At 32.6% G+C, this 18,606-nt stretch overlaps 2 protein-coding genes across 2 annotated transcripts; both read right to left on the bottom strand.

Annotated features, from left to right (window-relative positions):
* Positions 1-580: 580 nt before the first annotated feature.
* Positions 581-3,733, bottom strand: LOC144564503 (GDSL esterase/lipase At1g28600-like). The gene is made up of 5 exons (XM_078314100.1): positions 3,375-3,733; positions 2,877-3,092; positions 2,083-2,234; positions 1,379-1,655; positions 581-951 (listed from the first exon to the last, which is right to left on the bottom strand). The coding sequence occupies exons 1-5, from the start codon at positions 3,622-3,624 to the stop codon at positions 680-682; spliced, it is 1,167 nt and encodes a 388-aa protein (XP_078170226.1). The 5' UTR covers positions 3,625-3,733; the 3' UTR covers positions 581-679.
* A 9,898-nt stretch (positions 3,734-13,631) lies between these two features.
* Positions 13,632-15,149, bottom strand: LOC144564507 (GDSL esterase/lipase At1g28600-like). The gene is made up of 3 exons (XM_078314103.1): positions 14,938-15,149; positions 14,446-14,722; positions 13,632-13,948 (listed from the first exon to the last, which is right to left on the bottom strand). The coding sequence occupies exons 1-3, from the start codon at positions 15,070-15,072 to the stop codon at positions 13,668-13,670; spliced, it is 693 nt and encodes a 230-aa protein (XP_078170229.1). The 5' UTR covers positions 15,073-15,149; the 3' UTR covers positions 13,632-13,667.
* Positions 15,150-18,606: the final 3,457 nt, after the last annotated feature.

Below are 18,606 nucleotides of genomic sequence, written 5' to 3'. Positions count from 1 at the left end.
TTTTATTTTCTGATATATTTTTTCCTTTAAGTACTGTTTCCTTTTTTTCATTTTTGGTTTCTTTTTTTTCTTTATTCGTTTTCAATTTTTTTAGGGGTCAACAAGTGGGTCTTAACATGTTTTGGACTAATTATTTGTTTATAATTTTATTCCTATATTTGTAGTACATATTAGTTTATGGCAAAAAAAAAAATCGAATTTCCAATCTGATTTGGCTGATTCTGATCTATTCATCCGACTTCGATTCTACAGTCAAATGACCAATTCCGATTCCGATTCTAATTTTTCCTTCCATGAAAAATAGGCCACTAGTGAAATTTTTTGAACCTTCAAAATTACAGTACAAATAAATGTTTCATGGAAAAAGGTTCTCCTTTTCAGGATTTTAGTTATTTATTGGAAAAGGAAAGAATTAATCTGAAATGGAAAGCTAAATAATAATAGTAATTAAAAAATAATATTAAAGCAATATACATATTACAAATCGACCTATGTGCTCAAAGTTCAAACCGATTTTATATTTACTAAAAATAATCCCTTTTCTCGTGCAGTCCAGTACTGTAACGCTTGTGAACCTTCAAATATTAAAAAAATAAATAAAAAAATAAAAAATCGAGACCAAGAATGATGCTGCTACCTATAATTAAGAATGATTGCCTATATGTTGTTTATCTCTTCACTACATTGCGCTGGAGTGAGATGAAGGCTCGTCAATCGAATCATGCATGATATTTGAGCAAGTGTTACTTATGGGAGGGGAAGAGTATAAGCCTCGTAGCACTCTATGTGCAATCGCCTTATAAGCAGCCTCTGTCATATGGAGCCCATCCCATGATACGTACTTCGATGGGTCCGAACAAACCGTAGAACCTTGGTATCCGCATGCTGCAGTTGAAGAGTAATTGTAAGGGCCTTTGGCCCCGCAACATGCCATTAAAGGGTAACTGAAACCTACACACAAAACATTAGCTTGAATAACTAACTTAAAAATACACATGAGAAGGATGTTACATTTTAGTATAGTGATCTAATATATATTGGAACAAATTAATTAAACTATATTAATTACCTTGCATATACAGTAACTTTAGTGAATATAATTGGTGCACACGATAAATAGATGAACACTCTTTTAAAATATTTCTTATCTGCTTGAAAAGTAATGCTTATGCAAAAAAATATAAAATAATGTTTAGCTCCTAAAAAAGAATCATGAAGTAGTTTGAAATTATATTATTTGAATTCTAAAAAATTGATATCAAGTTGTAAGGACCACAGTGACATACAATAATTATTATTGATAACAGACAATGAGACAGCTAAGATTTTGGTGGCTTGTAGAATGTATAATTTACTGATTTTGATTGCAAAATCGTACCTGACTTTTTTGGATTGCGAAAAATGTTCATGGCAGCTCCATAGTAATCTGCATAGATAATAGTCACATCAGGATAGTGATGCCGCAGCTTTGCAAGCTCCTCCGAAAGCATTGCATTGTGGTATTCTGCAAACTCATTTAAGCGCTTGATGCATCCTGTTTCTGGGTCATAGTCTTCCTTTTTCTGGCTTTGGAACAGCGTAAGATACATCGGGACACATCCTATGGGGAAAATAGTTGGAACCAATAATGTTTTGGCACCATGTTTGATCAATTCCTGTATAATTGTATATTAATTAAGATCATACATTAGTTTAGCATTGGCATATATATTCCTGTGCATGTGAAATTTTGAAACCCCCCCCCCCCCCCACCCACCCACATTTATTATATCAAGTAATTATTACTCTCAATAATATGACAACCTGGCTTGAACCAGCCCTGTCCTTTTTTTTTCCTTTTTTTTTTTTTTTGAGAATAACGCCCGTAGGCAAACATGCTAGCATGAATAGTACACTAGTACACAGTTTAAGCAGTATAAAACAATTTTTTTTTTTTTTCTGATGCAGAGGCCAGTGGGTAATGCATAAGCTGATAAGCGAATGTGGCCAGGCCAATTACATGTTTAATAATAATAAACATCAATGGCTTCAAAGTTGAAACTATGCTAAGAAAAGAGAAAACAGTCAAAAACAAATGCTTACATGGATGGTTAAACTCATGGTTCTGATTACATCAGGGACAAAGGTTAGGAGTTCATCTAGGGTTGCCCCATCAACCAATGGATGGTTGTAGTCGTTTCCTCCGATCTCACCTACGACAAACAGAGCACGGCTCATGATAGACCTGCCACATCCTGAACAATTTATTAATTTGTGAATAATTTTTGCTATTCTATACATGTATTGGCGATCAACAATTGTCTGACTTCTTCCATTTTCTTCATTTTTTTCGCTTTCCTGGTCTTTTGGGTACCTGCTTTTGTCTGCTATTGCTTTCACCTTCCCATTTTCCTTGACAAAGTATAATCCTGTTAAATGATCTACAGAGCTTGCAATTCTTTTCTTGAGATAGTGGTCTATAAAGTTCAACTCTCGTGAAACAAAACCATTTTTTTTTTCTGTTTATTCATTATAAACAGTCCGATCAGTACCTCGGGTTAAAGTTGGACGGTTTAGTGCTGCTGTGATGGAATTTGGCCTTAACCCGTGGTTAATGAGAAAGAAATAATATATAGCTGTCATTGTTATAAAGAAGCAGGGAGAAAGTTTCAAATTAACATTTTGAAATAGATAAATTGTATTCAGGAAATCATGGGTCATGCCGTCACAGATAAAAGAACTAGTTAATAAAAAAAAAACACTAGAGACTCATCACACAAAAAGTACCTAGTGCTTTAATTTAATCAATTTTTGTTGTACTGGTACTAAGCAAAATACATGCTGTGCACCCATGAAACACAAATAAACATAAACAAGAGGTATCATTCGGATAATACCTGGTTCTTCCAAGATTGAAGGTAGCAATGTCTTGAACCACTCAAGCTGATCACCAAGCGAGTAATCCTTCCGGGACATCTTGATTCCCCTGGATTCAAAGTAGGAATTGTTCAGTACCAAGGCACCAGCGATTGCAAAATTCACCCCGTGTTGGAGGTCCTCTGCGTTATTTACCGAGAGATGTGGTGGGAGAAATGGCAACCCATATTCTTCCGCTAATCAATGAAATATAAGCCAGTCAATCTCTTACTTTGATAAAACAGATCCTTCTAAAATTTTAAAAATTTATTGATTTAATTAAATTTCATGCAATTTTCTTCAGAATTATTCCCGTGATCCTATTGTTAAATGTCTACACGTAGCATTTCCTTGGGTACCTGGCAACTGAATTCATTTCAAGAGGTACTTGTTTGTTGTTATACTAATTTTATTCCCAAATTTATAAGAAAGTACAACTTAGTATAGAATGAATACATCTACAAGTACAGTGCACTAACCAATGAAATCAGGAATTATCCGCCCATCACTGTACCGGCCAGTAGGGTGGCCGAAATAAGTCTCCCCATATGGCAGGTAACGCATGGGGTGGAAGCTGTTGCCGATATGCTTCAGGTAGTTTCCAGTGTCGCTGTTCGAGTCGCCAAAACTGAAAATGTGGGTGAAGCAGCAGTTTCCAGTTTTTGACAGAAGTAAAAGGATTGTGAGGGTAGGGATGTGAAGAGAGAGAAGGAAATGCGCGGGAGCCATGAGAGATATTGTATCATTCAATTTTGCGGGATGCACTTAAATACTTGCTTTTTACTTTTTAGGAGTTGGCGGGATGCACTTAAATAGTTGCTTTATAAGAATTGGTAAGTATGATATATAGCTTCTAATAGAAAAAAGACAAATTTGTCTTCTCTTTAGAAATTGACGGACGACAAATTTTTTATCAAGATATATATAATTAAGAATCATGTATTTTTCTTTTATAAAAATCTAATGAGGACCACACATTAGATAAATCAACTCCGTTAGATAAAAGTCTGCGTGAAGTGTGAACCTTCTCATATTATTATCTATTGAACAACAATCACATTAGAACAACATATAACTTTAGAAGAAATAAAAAGTATCGTATTCGTTTGCAATCCAGCTAATTAAGGCACCTGAACCTTAACCTGATGGGTTATGCTTTCAATTTTGTCCGTCATTTTGCAAAATACCTATATCTCCAGATTTAAATAAATTAACTTCTTACTTTCTTTTATAATGGGAAAATTTCTGGTGTACCCATCAAAACTTTCAAAATAGCCAAATTTATTCAGCATTCGATCTACAGATAGCATGGCAGCGATGTAGTTGTCTCATAGAAATTACCCGGTCAATCTTGTTATTTCATCTAGAGAAGGAACTTGTAGTCCCCTTTATGCCGCAACTTGAAGAAATCATTTTCTTCTCTTATCCGCTTGCATTCCCTATGTGGTTCCCACGTGTCAATGGAAGCATGAATAAAGTCAAAGCACGTATAGATAAGTTTCACGGGAAAGGAAGAAGATTAGAAGTAAGAGCAGATTTGTCAACTTGAATAAAGTCAAAGCACGCATTTTCCCTTTTATAATAATGACTTAGATTTATCTAAACTTAATCTAACTTAATTTGCTTAATTTCTAAGAAATTTGATGCTTGTGCTATTACTAATTATAAAACTAGTCAAATTCAGACTATTGAATTTTGTACTCATCTTAATAAATAGTAAAAAATTCAAAAACACATAAAATTTGATTTCATGAGATACTTGTACGTGGCAACTGAATTCATTTCATGAGGTACTTGTTCGTTGTTATACTAGCTAATTTTATTCCCCAATTCGTTGTTATACTGTTCCATCTGTTACAGTTCCATCTTATAAATTCAATAATCACCAACAAACTTACGTTTTTAATGCATTAAAACCCAATATACCGCGTGGTTCTCATCCAGAAACCTCTCTACAGTTCCATCTTAGAAATTCAATCATCACCAACTAACTTACAAAACGCATGTTTAATGCATTAAAACCCATGCATGGGTCCCACCAAAGTGGTACACGCTACTTTGTGTTGTCACATTACCCACCACTGGTTGAACACCAACGTGGATAATAACCCTACCTGTTCCACCAACGTGGAACACCCACGGATGCATGTGGAGTGTGGGTTGGGGAGGGTAGGTGGCTATGTGATGCGTAGAACATTTAACGATAGGATCACGGGGATAATTCTCAAGAAAATTGCACGAAATTTTGTTAAATTAATTAAATTAAAATTTTAGTAGGATCTGTTTTAACAAAGAGATACTAGCTTATATCATTGATTAGCGGAAGCACACGGGTTCACATTTATGATTTATCCCACCAAATCTATTAGGAAAGGAGCACAGAGGACCTCTTGTATGGGGAAAATATTGCGATCGCTGGTCTCTTGGCACTGAACAATTTCTACTTTGAATCTAAGGGAATCAAGATGTCCAGGACGGATTACTCGCTTAGCGATCAGCTTGAGTGCTTCAAGAAATTACTACCTTAATTTAATCTTGGAAGAACCAGGTATTATATCCAAATGAAACCTCTTGTTTATGGTTATTTAATTTGTGGTTCATGGGTACAGCATGTTGTATTTTTCTTAGTACCAATGTATACAACAAAAATTGATCAAATTAAAGCACGTCACAACAGATAGAAGAGCTAGCTAGAGACTTTTAAAATAAAAAAAACTAGAGACTAATCACACAAAAAAGTACCCCGTGTTTTAATTAAAAGTGAATCAAGCATGTTAGCATGAAGAAGTACAGTTTAAAAGGTTTTGGCTGATGCAGATGCCAGATCTAGGGTCATAAGCGCATGTGCCCCAATTACAAGTTTAACAATAACAAGCCTCCTCAATGGCATAGTTTCAGCCGCATAAAACAAATTAAAAAGTTTTTGCTGATAATGCATTGATGGCATAGTTTCAACTTCCAAGCCATTGAGCCTTATTATATATTATTAATTAAACATGGCACAGGCGCTTATCGATCTGTTACACATTGGTCTTTACATCAGCAAAAATATTTTTAATTTGTTTCAACTTAACTGTACTTCTTCATGCTAACATGCTTGATTCACTTTTTAATCTGCCTCGTGCTCCGCATCTATGTATTTCTAATGCAGGGTCACATGCACAGGAATATGCCAACGTGCTAAACATGTAATTGGGACCCATGCCGTTATGCGCCAAAACATTATTGGATCTTACTTAATATACAATTATACATTGTATGCATGAATTGATCAGTCGTGGTGCCAAAATATTATTGGTTCCAAATTAATATTTTCACGATAGGATGTGTCCCGGACTCTCAGTGTATCCTATTACGCTGTTCCAAAGCTGAAAAAAGGAATTAGACCATGACCCATAGACAGAATGCATTGAGCGGTTAAATGAGTTTACACAGAACACCACAATGCAATAATTTCGGAGGAGCTTGCAAAGCTTCGGCTTCTCTATCCTGATGTAACTATTACCTATGCAGATTACTATGAAGCTTCCATGAACATCTTTCGCAATCCGATGAAGTTACGTAACATTTCACAATTAAAATGAGCAACTCATACATTAAAAATGCACAAAAATCTTATTTGTCTGATATCAGTAATGATTATTGTATGTCACTGTTGTGGTCCTTATAACTTGATAGCAACATTTTAGAATTCAAGTAACATAATTGCAAAATAGAACAAAAAAAAAATGATTATTTTTTAAAAGATCTTAGGGGTGAAAACGGAGCGGATAATGCTGATACCAAATCTATATCCGTCTGTCAATGAACAGATACGAATACAGATATAGATAGTAAACGGATGTCAAAATTCAAAATCAAATTCGTCTTAAACGGATACGAATACAGAGCGGATAATCTACGAATACGGATACGAAACAAATAATTATCGGATAATTAAGTTATATAAACTTTAAGATACATATATTAATTAACAAAATGTAAATATTAAAATAAATAAATAATTTAAGTTAGTTTATAATTTAACTAAATGCAGCAACATGATTTCAGTTATCCATTGCATCTAAATTATGTGTCACAAAAAATCTGAGTACTTTCTTCATTTGTCCGGATATATATACTTTAGTAATAGACTACACTGGAGCCAAGACTAGGGCTGGCAAAAAAATTCGTAGTTCGTGATTCGATTCGGGTTTGATTCGAGTTTAATTCGATTCGAAATGGGTTCGAATTGAAACGAACCAAACCAGGTTCGGTTAGAAATTAATTCAAACCAAACTCAAACCTAGCCTGGTTCGATCGAAATGGGTTCGGTTACTTTTATGGTTCGAATCTCATAATAACATCGGCCGTCCATTTACCTGATGAAATTAAAATCCAAGATAGAGAGTCATAATTTAACTTAGCCGACACTCATTTGCTCTCAAATCTCAATAACCTAGTTCTCTCTCCACCTCTCCCTAACTCACTCTCCCTCTAGCTCTAAAATCTAGCCGACGATCTCAGCGACTGGCTGTCACTCCTCTCTCCGGCCTAGATGACTGTCTCTCCTCTCTCTTCGGTCGTCTCTCATAGTTCATACCAGGAAAGCAGTCTATGATGTATTTTTTCATGAACAATTTTTCAACTTAAAAACACTCATTTCATAGTTCATACCGGTAAAAAGAAGCCATGTGAATTTTGTCCCGCGAGAAAAAATTAATATATAAACTACCAGTATAACTAGAGCTGCTAAAAAATAATTTAGTTCGTGATTCAATTCGAAAAATGTGTAGTTCGCAATTAATTCGATTCGAAATGAATTCGGTTCGAAACAAATCAAATCAGATTCGGTTCGAAATTAATTCAAATCAAACTTAAACCTAAGATAAATTCAGTTCGATTCGATTCGATTCGTTGCCACCCCTAGCCAAGACTATATAACTCTCTAATCTCTGTTAGTTGAAAAGTCGGAGAGAACCATTCTAACCCACGTGAGCACTTTGAAGTGTACACCCCCCGTGGAGAGAGAAGAGCTCTCTAGGTAGACTTGGTTCACCCACGTGAAGCTTTGAAGAGGGAACGGATCCTGGACTTGCGGGGTTCGCGGACACCGGATAGATTTGAATTGGTGGATGTATTCGGATACACGCAAATCCACTCCGTTTACGGTAAGAATATTTATCCGGATACCTTACCGGTAAATATCCGGTTATATGTAGTATATTTGAAAAATATCCAGATTCGAATCCGCATAATATACGAATTCCAATCTCAAGCGGATACAGATCGGATAATTCGGATCCGTTTTCACCAGTGTTCTAAATAGCTAGCTATAGCGGTTTTAGACCTAGAAAGCTAAGCTACAGGGTAAAACTACGTTATTCGAGCTACAACTACTATAGCGCTAACAGCATGTAGCACGTAGCGGAAATAGTGGTCCGCTATGCTATATGGATTTATAATTTTGCAATTTTAATGAGCTTTAATGTCTATATGAGTTTTTTTTTTTACTTTATCAAGCTATATCAATACAATGGAACATGTGCAGGCTATACCGCTATCTCAATTAAATTTTGTATCATGCATTAATATATGGTAGTGGTATATTTTGAATATAAAATATATCGATAGTTTTTTAATTAAAGATATTTTGAATGTCAATTAGAACTTTGTATTGGTTCAATATGAATATTATAACTTCTTAATTAATTTGATGTTTTTTTCTTGATGAGACATGAGAAATATAAAATTAATTTTTGAAATAAAACAAATGCTATTTATGATAGCTTTCGCTATAGCTGCGCTATTCATTAAAGCCTTTTTTTTGTCTCCCCGCTATGCCGCTATAAACGCTATTTAGAACCTTGATTTTCACCCTTACTTGTGTCCTATTTCGCAAAAGAAAATTAATATACTCACTATTTCATGATTCTTTTTGCTGAGCTAAACATTCTCTTCTTCTTTTTTTCTTCTTCTTTTTTTTTTTTTTTTTGCATAAGCATTACTTTTAAAGCAGATAAGAAATATTATTAAAAAAAAATTCTTCTATTTATCGTGTGCACTAATTATATTCACTAAAGTAATTTGTATATGCAAAGATAATATGGTTTAATTTATTCAATTATTAAATCACTACTTATGTAACATCCTTCTCATGTATAATTTTTATGCCACTTATTCAAGCCATTTTTTTTGTATAGGTTTCAGTTACCCTTTAATGGCTTGTTGGGAGACCAGAGGCCCTCAATGTATATCCTCTGCATTAACTCAAAAATGAATCTTTTGAGTTAATGAATCTCAACCGTTTGATTTTAAACGTAGTCAATCCGGTCTCTGCTTATGATATAGTTTGTACGAATCTTAAAGCATATCGGATGATCAATATTCATTAACTCAAAAGATTCCCTTTTGAGTTAATGAAGAGGATACAAATTCAGATGCCCTTACAATTACTCATTAGTTGCATCATGCGGAAACCGAGGATCTACGATTTGTTCAAACCCATCGATGTACATATCATGTGATGGGCTCCACATGACAGAGGCTGCTTACAAGGCGATTGTACATGGAGTGCTATGGGGGTCATACACTTTCCCTCTCATAAGTAACACTTGCTCCGATATCATGTATGATTTGGCGTGCCAGCATCTCCCTCCAACGCAATGTAGTGAAGAGATAGACAACATATGGGCAATCATTATTGATTATTATTTTGACCCAGACAACAATAAGAAATCTGAACTTCCTTTTCTTTTATTTTATCATTAGTCATATAAAATGTTTTAGATTAAATGAACAACAAGACAATTTGCATAAAACACTGTAATGAAATTTCTTGTACTGTCTATGGAAAGACGTATTTACCCAAAAAAAAAGGGTGATTGGGCCAATTCATGTTAGTATGTTACGATTGCCTTTGTATATTTTTAATTAAGATTGGAACTGGTACCGAAGTAAAGGCCCAAGTTCAGATATCTGAAGGATCCTTCCAATTTGTGTGACCACTCAAACTGTTTGATTAATAAAGCAAACATTTTTTGCCGAATTGAAAATTGTGAAGCAAACATTTTTAGTGGTATGAGTATGAAAATTGTGATTACATATGTATGATTCGAACTTCTTTTTTCTTTTCCTTTTTAAAGATTGGCTAATTTAGCCAACAGATATATTAATAATAAAAAAAAGTTTTATTTACAGATCCTACTCTCTACTATAATACAAGTTTGTATCTAGGTAAATAAATTTAGAAACTCAATTATTAAATGACACTGCCAGAAGCAATACATAAGCTCCTGTTGTTGCTGTTGCTCGAATTGTTGCTCGGCTCCTGCTTCCAACGCAATATAATGGAGAGATAGACAACATATAGGCAATCATTCATGACGAATTTTTTATAAATATTCAAAAAAATAATTGAATTTCAAAAACTAACCAAAGTTGTGCAGGATTTTGAAATCTACCGAAACCGTAAATTTTTTTTGCGGTAATTCAGTCTAAATCTGCAAAAAAAAATGCGGTTTTGGAATTTCAAAACCAACGATTTTAAAAAAAAAACCGTAATTTTTTTTGTGATTTTGAAATTCCAAAATCAGTGGTTTAAAATAAAAAAAAAACCTGCAAAAATTTTTGCGGTTTCAATCATTAAATAACTTAAATTTTTTTTTTTTCAAAAATAGATACAACTTTTTAGAAATTAAATGTATTAGAATGATGAAAATATTTTATGTATTTACTTAGAAGTGACTTTTGAACCGGGATCAATAACTGAGAATCCAAACATTTTTCTTTTTTTCCAATAACACATAAAGAAATATATTAATTTTTCTTACAGCCGCAAAAAATCCGGCATGAAAAATATTGATCCGGGTTATTTGTAGCAGTCTTTTTAATAAATCAAATTATATAGTATTACATCTATTTTCAAAGAAATATATTAAATATTTCTAATATATTTCAATACAAAATAAATAAATTATAAATATTTCTATTTAAATTAAAAAATCTGAAAAAAAAAATTGAAACCGCAAAGATTTTTTGCTTTTTTTTTTCAAACCGCAATTTTTTTTTGTGATTTTAAACTGAATTACTGTAAAAAAATTTTGTTGTTTAATTAGGTATATTTTGAAATTCGGTGCAACGTTTTTCAAATTTAATTATTTTTTTAGATATTTATAAAAAAAAAACTCGGTCATTCTTGATTATGGGTAGCAGCATCTGCCGATTTTTTTATTTATATCCAAAAATTAAATTAAATTTCAAAAACTAACCGAACCGGCTGTCAAATTTTAAATCTACCCAAACCGGTTAACCGTTAACCGGACCAAATTTCCGGTTAACCGTTAACCGGACCCTTTGAAATGGTTCGGTTAACCGTTAACCGGACCCAAACCATGGGTCCGGTTAACGGTTAACCGGATTCGTTGGTTCGCTGAACCGTTAACCGAACCCAATTTTTTTTTTTTTTTTAACTTTTTTTTAAAACATAAAATTTTAAATTTTTTTTAATTTTTCTATTGAAAATATACATGAAAATTCGTATTTAGATTTATCAAATTTACACCAAAAATTTTTGTAAATCAAATATGAAATTTAAAATTATAGAAAAATACACATACACATACACATACACATATACATATACATATACATAAATAATATACGGTTACCAATTTTTTTTTTTTTACTTTTTTTTTAAAACAGAAAATTTTAAATTTTTTTATTTTTCTATTGAAAATATACATGAAAATTCGTATTTAGATTTATCAAATTTACACCAAAATTTTTTGTAAATCAAATATGAAATTTAAAATTATATAAAAATACACATACACATACACATAGACATATACATATACATATACATAAATAATATACGGTTACCAATTTTTTTTTTTTTTTTTTTACTTTTTTTTAAAACAGAAAATTTTAAATTTTTTTTATTTTTCTATTGAAAATATACATGAAAATTCGTATTTAGATTTATCAAATTTACACCAAAAATTTTTGTAAATCAAATATGAAATTTAAAATTATAGAAAAATACACATACACATACACATATACATATACATAAATAATATACGGTTACCAATTTTTTTTTTTTTTACTTTTTTTTAAAACAGAAAATTTTAATATTTTTTATTTTTCTATTGAAAATATACATGAAAATTCGTATTTAGATTTATTAAAATTTTCTCTTTTCAAATTTTTTTTAAAAAAAGTAAAAAAAAAAAAAAAAATTGGTAACCGTATATTATTTATGTATATGTATATGTATATGTGTATGTGTATGTGTATTTTTCTATAATTTTAAATTTCATATTTGATTTACAAAAATTTTTGGTGTAAATTTGATAAATCTAAATACGAATTTTCATGTATATTTTCAATAGAAAAATAAAAAAATTTAAAATTTTCTGTTTTAAAAAAAAGTAAAAAAAAAAAAAAAATTGGTAACCGTATATTATTTATGTATATGTATATGTATATGTATATGTATATGTGTATGTGTATGTGTATGTGTATGTGTATTTTTCTATAATTTTAAATTTCATATTTGATTTACAAAAATTTTTGGTGTAAATTTGATAAATCTAAATATGAATTTTCATGTATATTTTCAATAGAAATTTTTTTTTTTTAATTTTCTGTTTTTAAAAAAAAAAAAAAAAAAAAAAAATTTGGGTTCGGTTAACGGTTCAGCGAACCAACGAATCCGGTTAACCGTTAACCGGACCCATGGTTTGGGTCCGGTTAACGGTTTACCGAACCATTTCAATGGGTCCGGTTAACGGTTAACCGGTTTGGGTAGATTTAAATTTGACAGCCGGTTCGGTTAGTTTTTAAAATTTAATTTAATTTTTGGATATAAATAAAAAAATCGGCAGCATCTGCCTTGAGCGCTGTCGATTTGTTTATTCTCCTTATTTTTATTATAATCTTTAAACACTCACTAAGGCTAATTTTAATCCTAATTTCTCAATTTTCAACACTCTCTCAAACTAAGATTGTATATATTGATCAATCCTATATTGCTTTTTTTTTTTTCAAATGACTTCGGATCAAGTCCCTACGTAAAAGTATCGGCCAATTTATCTTCACTTCTTTCGAAAGGAATTTCAATTTTTTTTGCTTGCATTTTTTCTCTAATAAAATGATAATCCATCTCGATGTGTGTGTGTGTGTTTTTTTTGAAATACCAAATTGGATGCTATGTCATGCCACTTGATTATCAGTTTATCACAAAACATTTGCAATAGCGCTTGAATTAATTTTAATTCCCAAATTCAAAAGGAGTTACTTGATCCATGTCAACTCACTTGCAGTGGACATCATGACACGATATTCCGCTTCAGTGCTTGATCGTAATACAACATTTTGTTTCTTAAATTGCACTCAAATGTAAAGCTATCATCCTTCACAAAATCTGAAATTTTTACCAGCGTTTTCACTTTTCAATAAAATGGGTGTATTCGTTCTTATTTTGACTTAAATGACAACAATAAGAAATCTGAACTAATTCCTTTTCCTAATTTGTTTTATCATTAGTAGTAAGAAATGTTTAGATTAAATGAACAACAAAACAATTTGCATAAAGCACTGTAATGAAATTTCTTGTACCATCCATAGAAAGACGTATTTACCAAAAAAAAAAAATAGTTCTTAATTAAGATTGAAACTGTTGTACAGTAGCAAGGCCCAAGTTCAGGTCTATGAAGGACTCGAATTCGTTTAAAAAAAATAAATAAAAAAACTCAAATTCCACTTCTGCCTAGCTAGCTACTCTTGACTCAAATTTTGGCTACGCCACTGATTGAAGGGAGAAGAAGGCTCGCCGAATCATGCATGATATCAGAGCAAATATTACTTATTGGAGGGGAAGAGTATGATCCTCGTAGCACTCCATGTGCTATTACCTTGTTAGCAGCCTCTGTCATGTGGAGCCCATCCCATGATACGTACTTAGATGGGTCCGAACAAACCGTAAAACCTGGATTTCCGCACGTTGCAGTTGATGAGCAATTGTAAGGGCCTTTGGCCCCACAACATGCCATTAAAGGGTAGTGGAAACCTACACACAAAAAATAAGTGGCTTGAATTACTAGCTTAAAAATATACATGAGAAGAATGTTACATTTTAGTATACTGATCTAATAATGAAATAAATTAAACTATATTATCTTGCATATACAGTTACTTTAGTGAATATAATTTGTGCACGCGATACATAGAAGAACACTCTTTCAAAATATAAATTATCTGGTTGAAAAGTAATGCTTACGTAAAAAAATATAAAAAGATGTTTAGCTCAGCAAAAAGAATCATGAAGTAAAGAGCATATTATTTTTCTATTGCGGAATAGGTAATGAGCTCTTTTACAAATTAATGAATAATTTTTTAATTAGTTATATTTCGAAATTAATTATATTATTTGAATTCTAAAAAAAGTTGATATCAAGTTGTAAGAACCACAGTGACATACAATAATCATTATTGATAATAGACATAAGATTTTAGTGTCTTGTTGAATGTATGACTTTCTGATTTTGATTGCTAATTAAATCTTACCGAACTTCTTTGGATTGCGAAAGATGTTCATGGAAGCTTCATAGTAATTTCCATATATAATAGTCACATGAGGATAGAGAAGCCGAAGATTTGCAAGCTCATCCGAAAGCATTGCATTGTGATATTCTGCAAACTCATTTAAGCGTTTGATGCATCCTGTTTTTGGATCATAGTCTTCTGTTTTCTGACTTTGAAACTGCGTAAGATACATCGGGACACATCCTATCGGATAAATAGTTGGAACCAATAATGTTTTGGCACCATGACTGATCAATGCCTGTATAATTGTATATTAATTAAGATCCGAGTTTAGCATTGAAATATTCCTGTGCATGTGAAATTTTAATTTTTTTTTTTTTGCTGATGCAGAGGCCAGTGGGTAATGCATAAGCGCATGTGCCCCAATTACATGTTTAATAATAATAAACATCAATGGCTTCAAAGTTGAAACTATGCTAAGAAAAGAGAAAATAGTCAAAAACAAATGCTTACATGGATGGTTAAACTCATGGTTCTGATTACATCAGGGACAAAGGTTAGGAGTTCATCTAGGGTTGCCCCATCAGCTAATGGATGGTTGTAGTCGTTTCCTCCTATCTCACCTACGACAAACAGAGCACGGCCCATGATAGACCTGCCGCATCCTGCACAGTTCAATTTATTGATTTGTGAATAATTATTGCTATTCTGTACCTTTATTGGTGATCAACAATTGTCTGACTTCGAGAAAGGGGAGGTAGCCACCTTGATAAAAGTCCGGTTACCTAAAGGTCAAGAATTTGATTCTTCCTCACAACTTTATAGTCTCTACTACGGTTTTGAAAAACAATGAGTGAGTCTATGGTACTATGCATATTATGATTTGGCACCGTGCTACGGCTCTATATTCGAGTTTTTAAATCCTAACGATTGATCCAAACTGTTCATCTTGTTCTCCATATTAATATGTGTTTGGAAACCAAATTTTATATTTTTTGAAATTTTTTTACTATTTTTTTTAGATTTATTGAAAATCACTGTTTTTGGATGGTCCAAAATTTTCAGATCAAGTAATTTTCTAAATATCTAAAAAAATAGTAAAAAATTTCAAAAAATGTAAAATTTGGTCTCCAAACACATATTAATATGGAGAATAAGATGAACGGTTCAGATCAACCGTTAGGATTTGAAAACTCGAATATAGAGCCATAGCACGATGCCAAATCGTAATATGCATAGTACCATAGACTCACTCAAAAACAATTGTCTATCACAAATGAGTTACATTGAGTTAAAGGGTTAAGGAAATTAATTTTAATGATAAAGAGACTCTAAACCTTCACTTTGCGGACAACACCCTTAATGATAAAGAGATTCTATACATTCCGTACCAAACATAATATTTCTATATGAAGTTCTATCACAAATATACATACTGGAATAACAAGAAATTAATGTATAAATTTTTGCAGCTACTCGTTCGCTCTTGTATTGACCTAGTCGTCATTAATATCCACTATACCTGCACATTGAAAAGCAAACCATAAATTAGAAAATAATTCATGCAAAATTATTTCGGGAAAATATTCAGGGATAATCTGATTTCTATATTTCTATCAGTTATTGCACAAAAGTAAATGTCTAATTGAATATATGGTTAAAGACTAGCAAGCTGTACTCCTCATTGTAACTCATTTCAAAACAATCCTGAAAATAGAGAAAAGAAGAAAGAAGGTCAAAATTAGAGGGGAAAACAAAATAAGACATCCATATTAAATAGCTGCTCCATGTGCTACGTACAGTTCAATCTTAGAAATTCAATAATCACCCAAAAAACTTGCAAAACATATATTTAATGCATTAAAACCCAATTAACTAAATCAAGTTAAATAAATTACAACAGGGTGCCAGCCTTGGTTGGCAGCCTACCTACTGAAGAAGTTCATGACAGATATGGAAATTGGTCCTGAAACTTTGGAGGCAGAAGCAAATTAACATAAACCAGACAAGCCAAAATTACCAGGTGCGTCACACCAATGTGGTATACTCTGTTTGTGTTGCTACATTACCCACCACTGTTTGAACCCTATCTGCTACATTGCTTAATTAGTCAGAAGCACTCCCTACTGGCTGGTTCTGTCATGGACAGATAATTCCTGATTTCATTGGTTAGTGCACTGTACGTACTCATAGATTTCTTCCTTCTATACTAATTAAGTTGTTTCTTATAAATTTGGGAATAAAATTAGTATAACAACAAACAAGTACCTCATGAAATGAATTCAGTTACCATGTACCCAAGGAAATGTAATTTATCAAGAAAATTGCACGAAATTTTGTTAAATTAATTAAATTTAAAATTTTAGTAGGATCTGTTTTAACAAAGAGATTAACTGGCTCATATTTCATTGATTAGCGGAACCATACGGATTGCCATTCATCCCGCCATCTCTCAGGAAAGATCACCGGGGACCTCCTGCACAGGGCAAATTTTGCGATCGCTGGTCCCTTGGCACTGAACAATTCCTACTTTGAATCCAAGGGAACCAAGATGTCCCGGACGGATTACTAGCTAGCTTGGCGATCAGCTTGAGTGATTCCAGAAATTACTACCTCCAATCTGGAAGAGCCAGATATTATCCGAATGAAACTTGTTTATGTTCTTCTATTTATCGTTTTTATTTTTTACGAATTCAATTTCGAATCTTTTACGAACTTTTTTACAACAAAGAAGAGTGATCGTAGTGGCCGAAAGCGAGAGGTGAAAGTCGTCTAGGGTTTTAGAATTGAGAGCGAGAGTTACGACTTAGGAGTTATGACTTATGGCTAGACGGCCTTATGTTTTAACTTTTAAGTCATCAGCGAACATAAGTTATCAGCGAAAATCAATGGTTTACATTACTTTGATATTCGAACTATAATAGTTCATGAACCTATTTTGAACTAACTAGGTCCAGTTTGAATTTGATTTGAATTAATTTTGAACTGTTTCAAATCGACTTTTTTACGACCTTTTCGAATCAAACTCGAATCGAATTACGAACTATAATTTTTTTGTGTAGCCCTAGTTGCCACCTTCTATTGTTTTGTGTTTCGTCAAGTAAGAATTAGGGACAAGAAGTACAACAAGATTCTCTCAGAAATAATTAGATATATAGTCTCTGAACCAATCTCTGTTATTTTGTTTGAAGTATCAAACACCAACTGTGGATTCACGCATCATATGTGAATGCATAGGAATCCAAAATTATGTTCTCACGTATTTTATGTGAGCGCATTCAGAATTTTATGTGAACCCATTTAAAAACATTCAGTTTCAGACTAATAAGAAATTAAAAATTAAATTGTTTGATTAGAATAGCGATGGCAGCGCACCCATCCCCCATCTCATACAGACACACGGCCTGACACGGGTGAGGCTATGGTATTATCCATATTACGGGTTGGTCCATAATACGGATCAATATTTTTATTTTCAAAATCCTAACGGTCAATCCGAATCATTCAACATATTCCCCATATGAATATGTACTTGCAAACCAAATTTTATATTTTTTAGAATTTATTTACTATTTTTTAAGATTAGAAAATCACTTGATCTGAAAATTCTGGACCATCCAAAAATAGTGATTTTCTACGTATCTTAAAAAATAGTAAAAAAATTCTAAAAAATATAAAATTTGGTCTGCAAGTACATATTCATATGGGGAATATGTTGAACGGTTCGGATCGACCGTTAGGATTTTGAAAATAAAAATATTGATCCGTATTACGGACCAAATCATAATATGCATAGTACCATAGACTCACTCCAGACACACACACACAACTCCCACCAACCCCTCCACCTCCCTATGCCCCATCTAAGTTTGGTGGATCTGGTCACACTACTCTTGGTGTTTTCGAGCTGATACTTTCATCTAGTGGATCTGGCTATCGTTTTTCGGTGCTTGCACTTCTTGGATCTGGTTCTAGCTCTTCGCGTCGCCTTTTTGGGGACTTTTATTCTTTAGGACAAGCGGTTTGTTTTTTCTTATCTTCTTCCGATCTCTCTTTCTCTTTTTAGCAATGGAAGAGTGGGTGGATTGAGTTTGTACATATAAATACTTATTTTATATGTTGTTGTGTTGGCTATTTGTTGTGTGTTATCTTTTTTCTCCTCCTCTTTTCTCTTTCTTTTCT

Source organism: Carex rostrata, chromosome 13, assembly GCF_964058835.1.
Source record: "Carex rostrata chromosome 13, lpCarRost1.2, whole genome shotgun sequence".
NCBI lineage: Eukaryota > Viridiplantae > Streptophyta > Magnoliopsida > Poales > Cyperaceae > Carex > Carex rostrata.
Note: the sequence above shows the minus strand (reverse complement) of the source record. Positions and strands in the feature narration are given on the sequence as shown.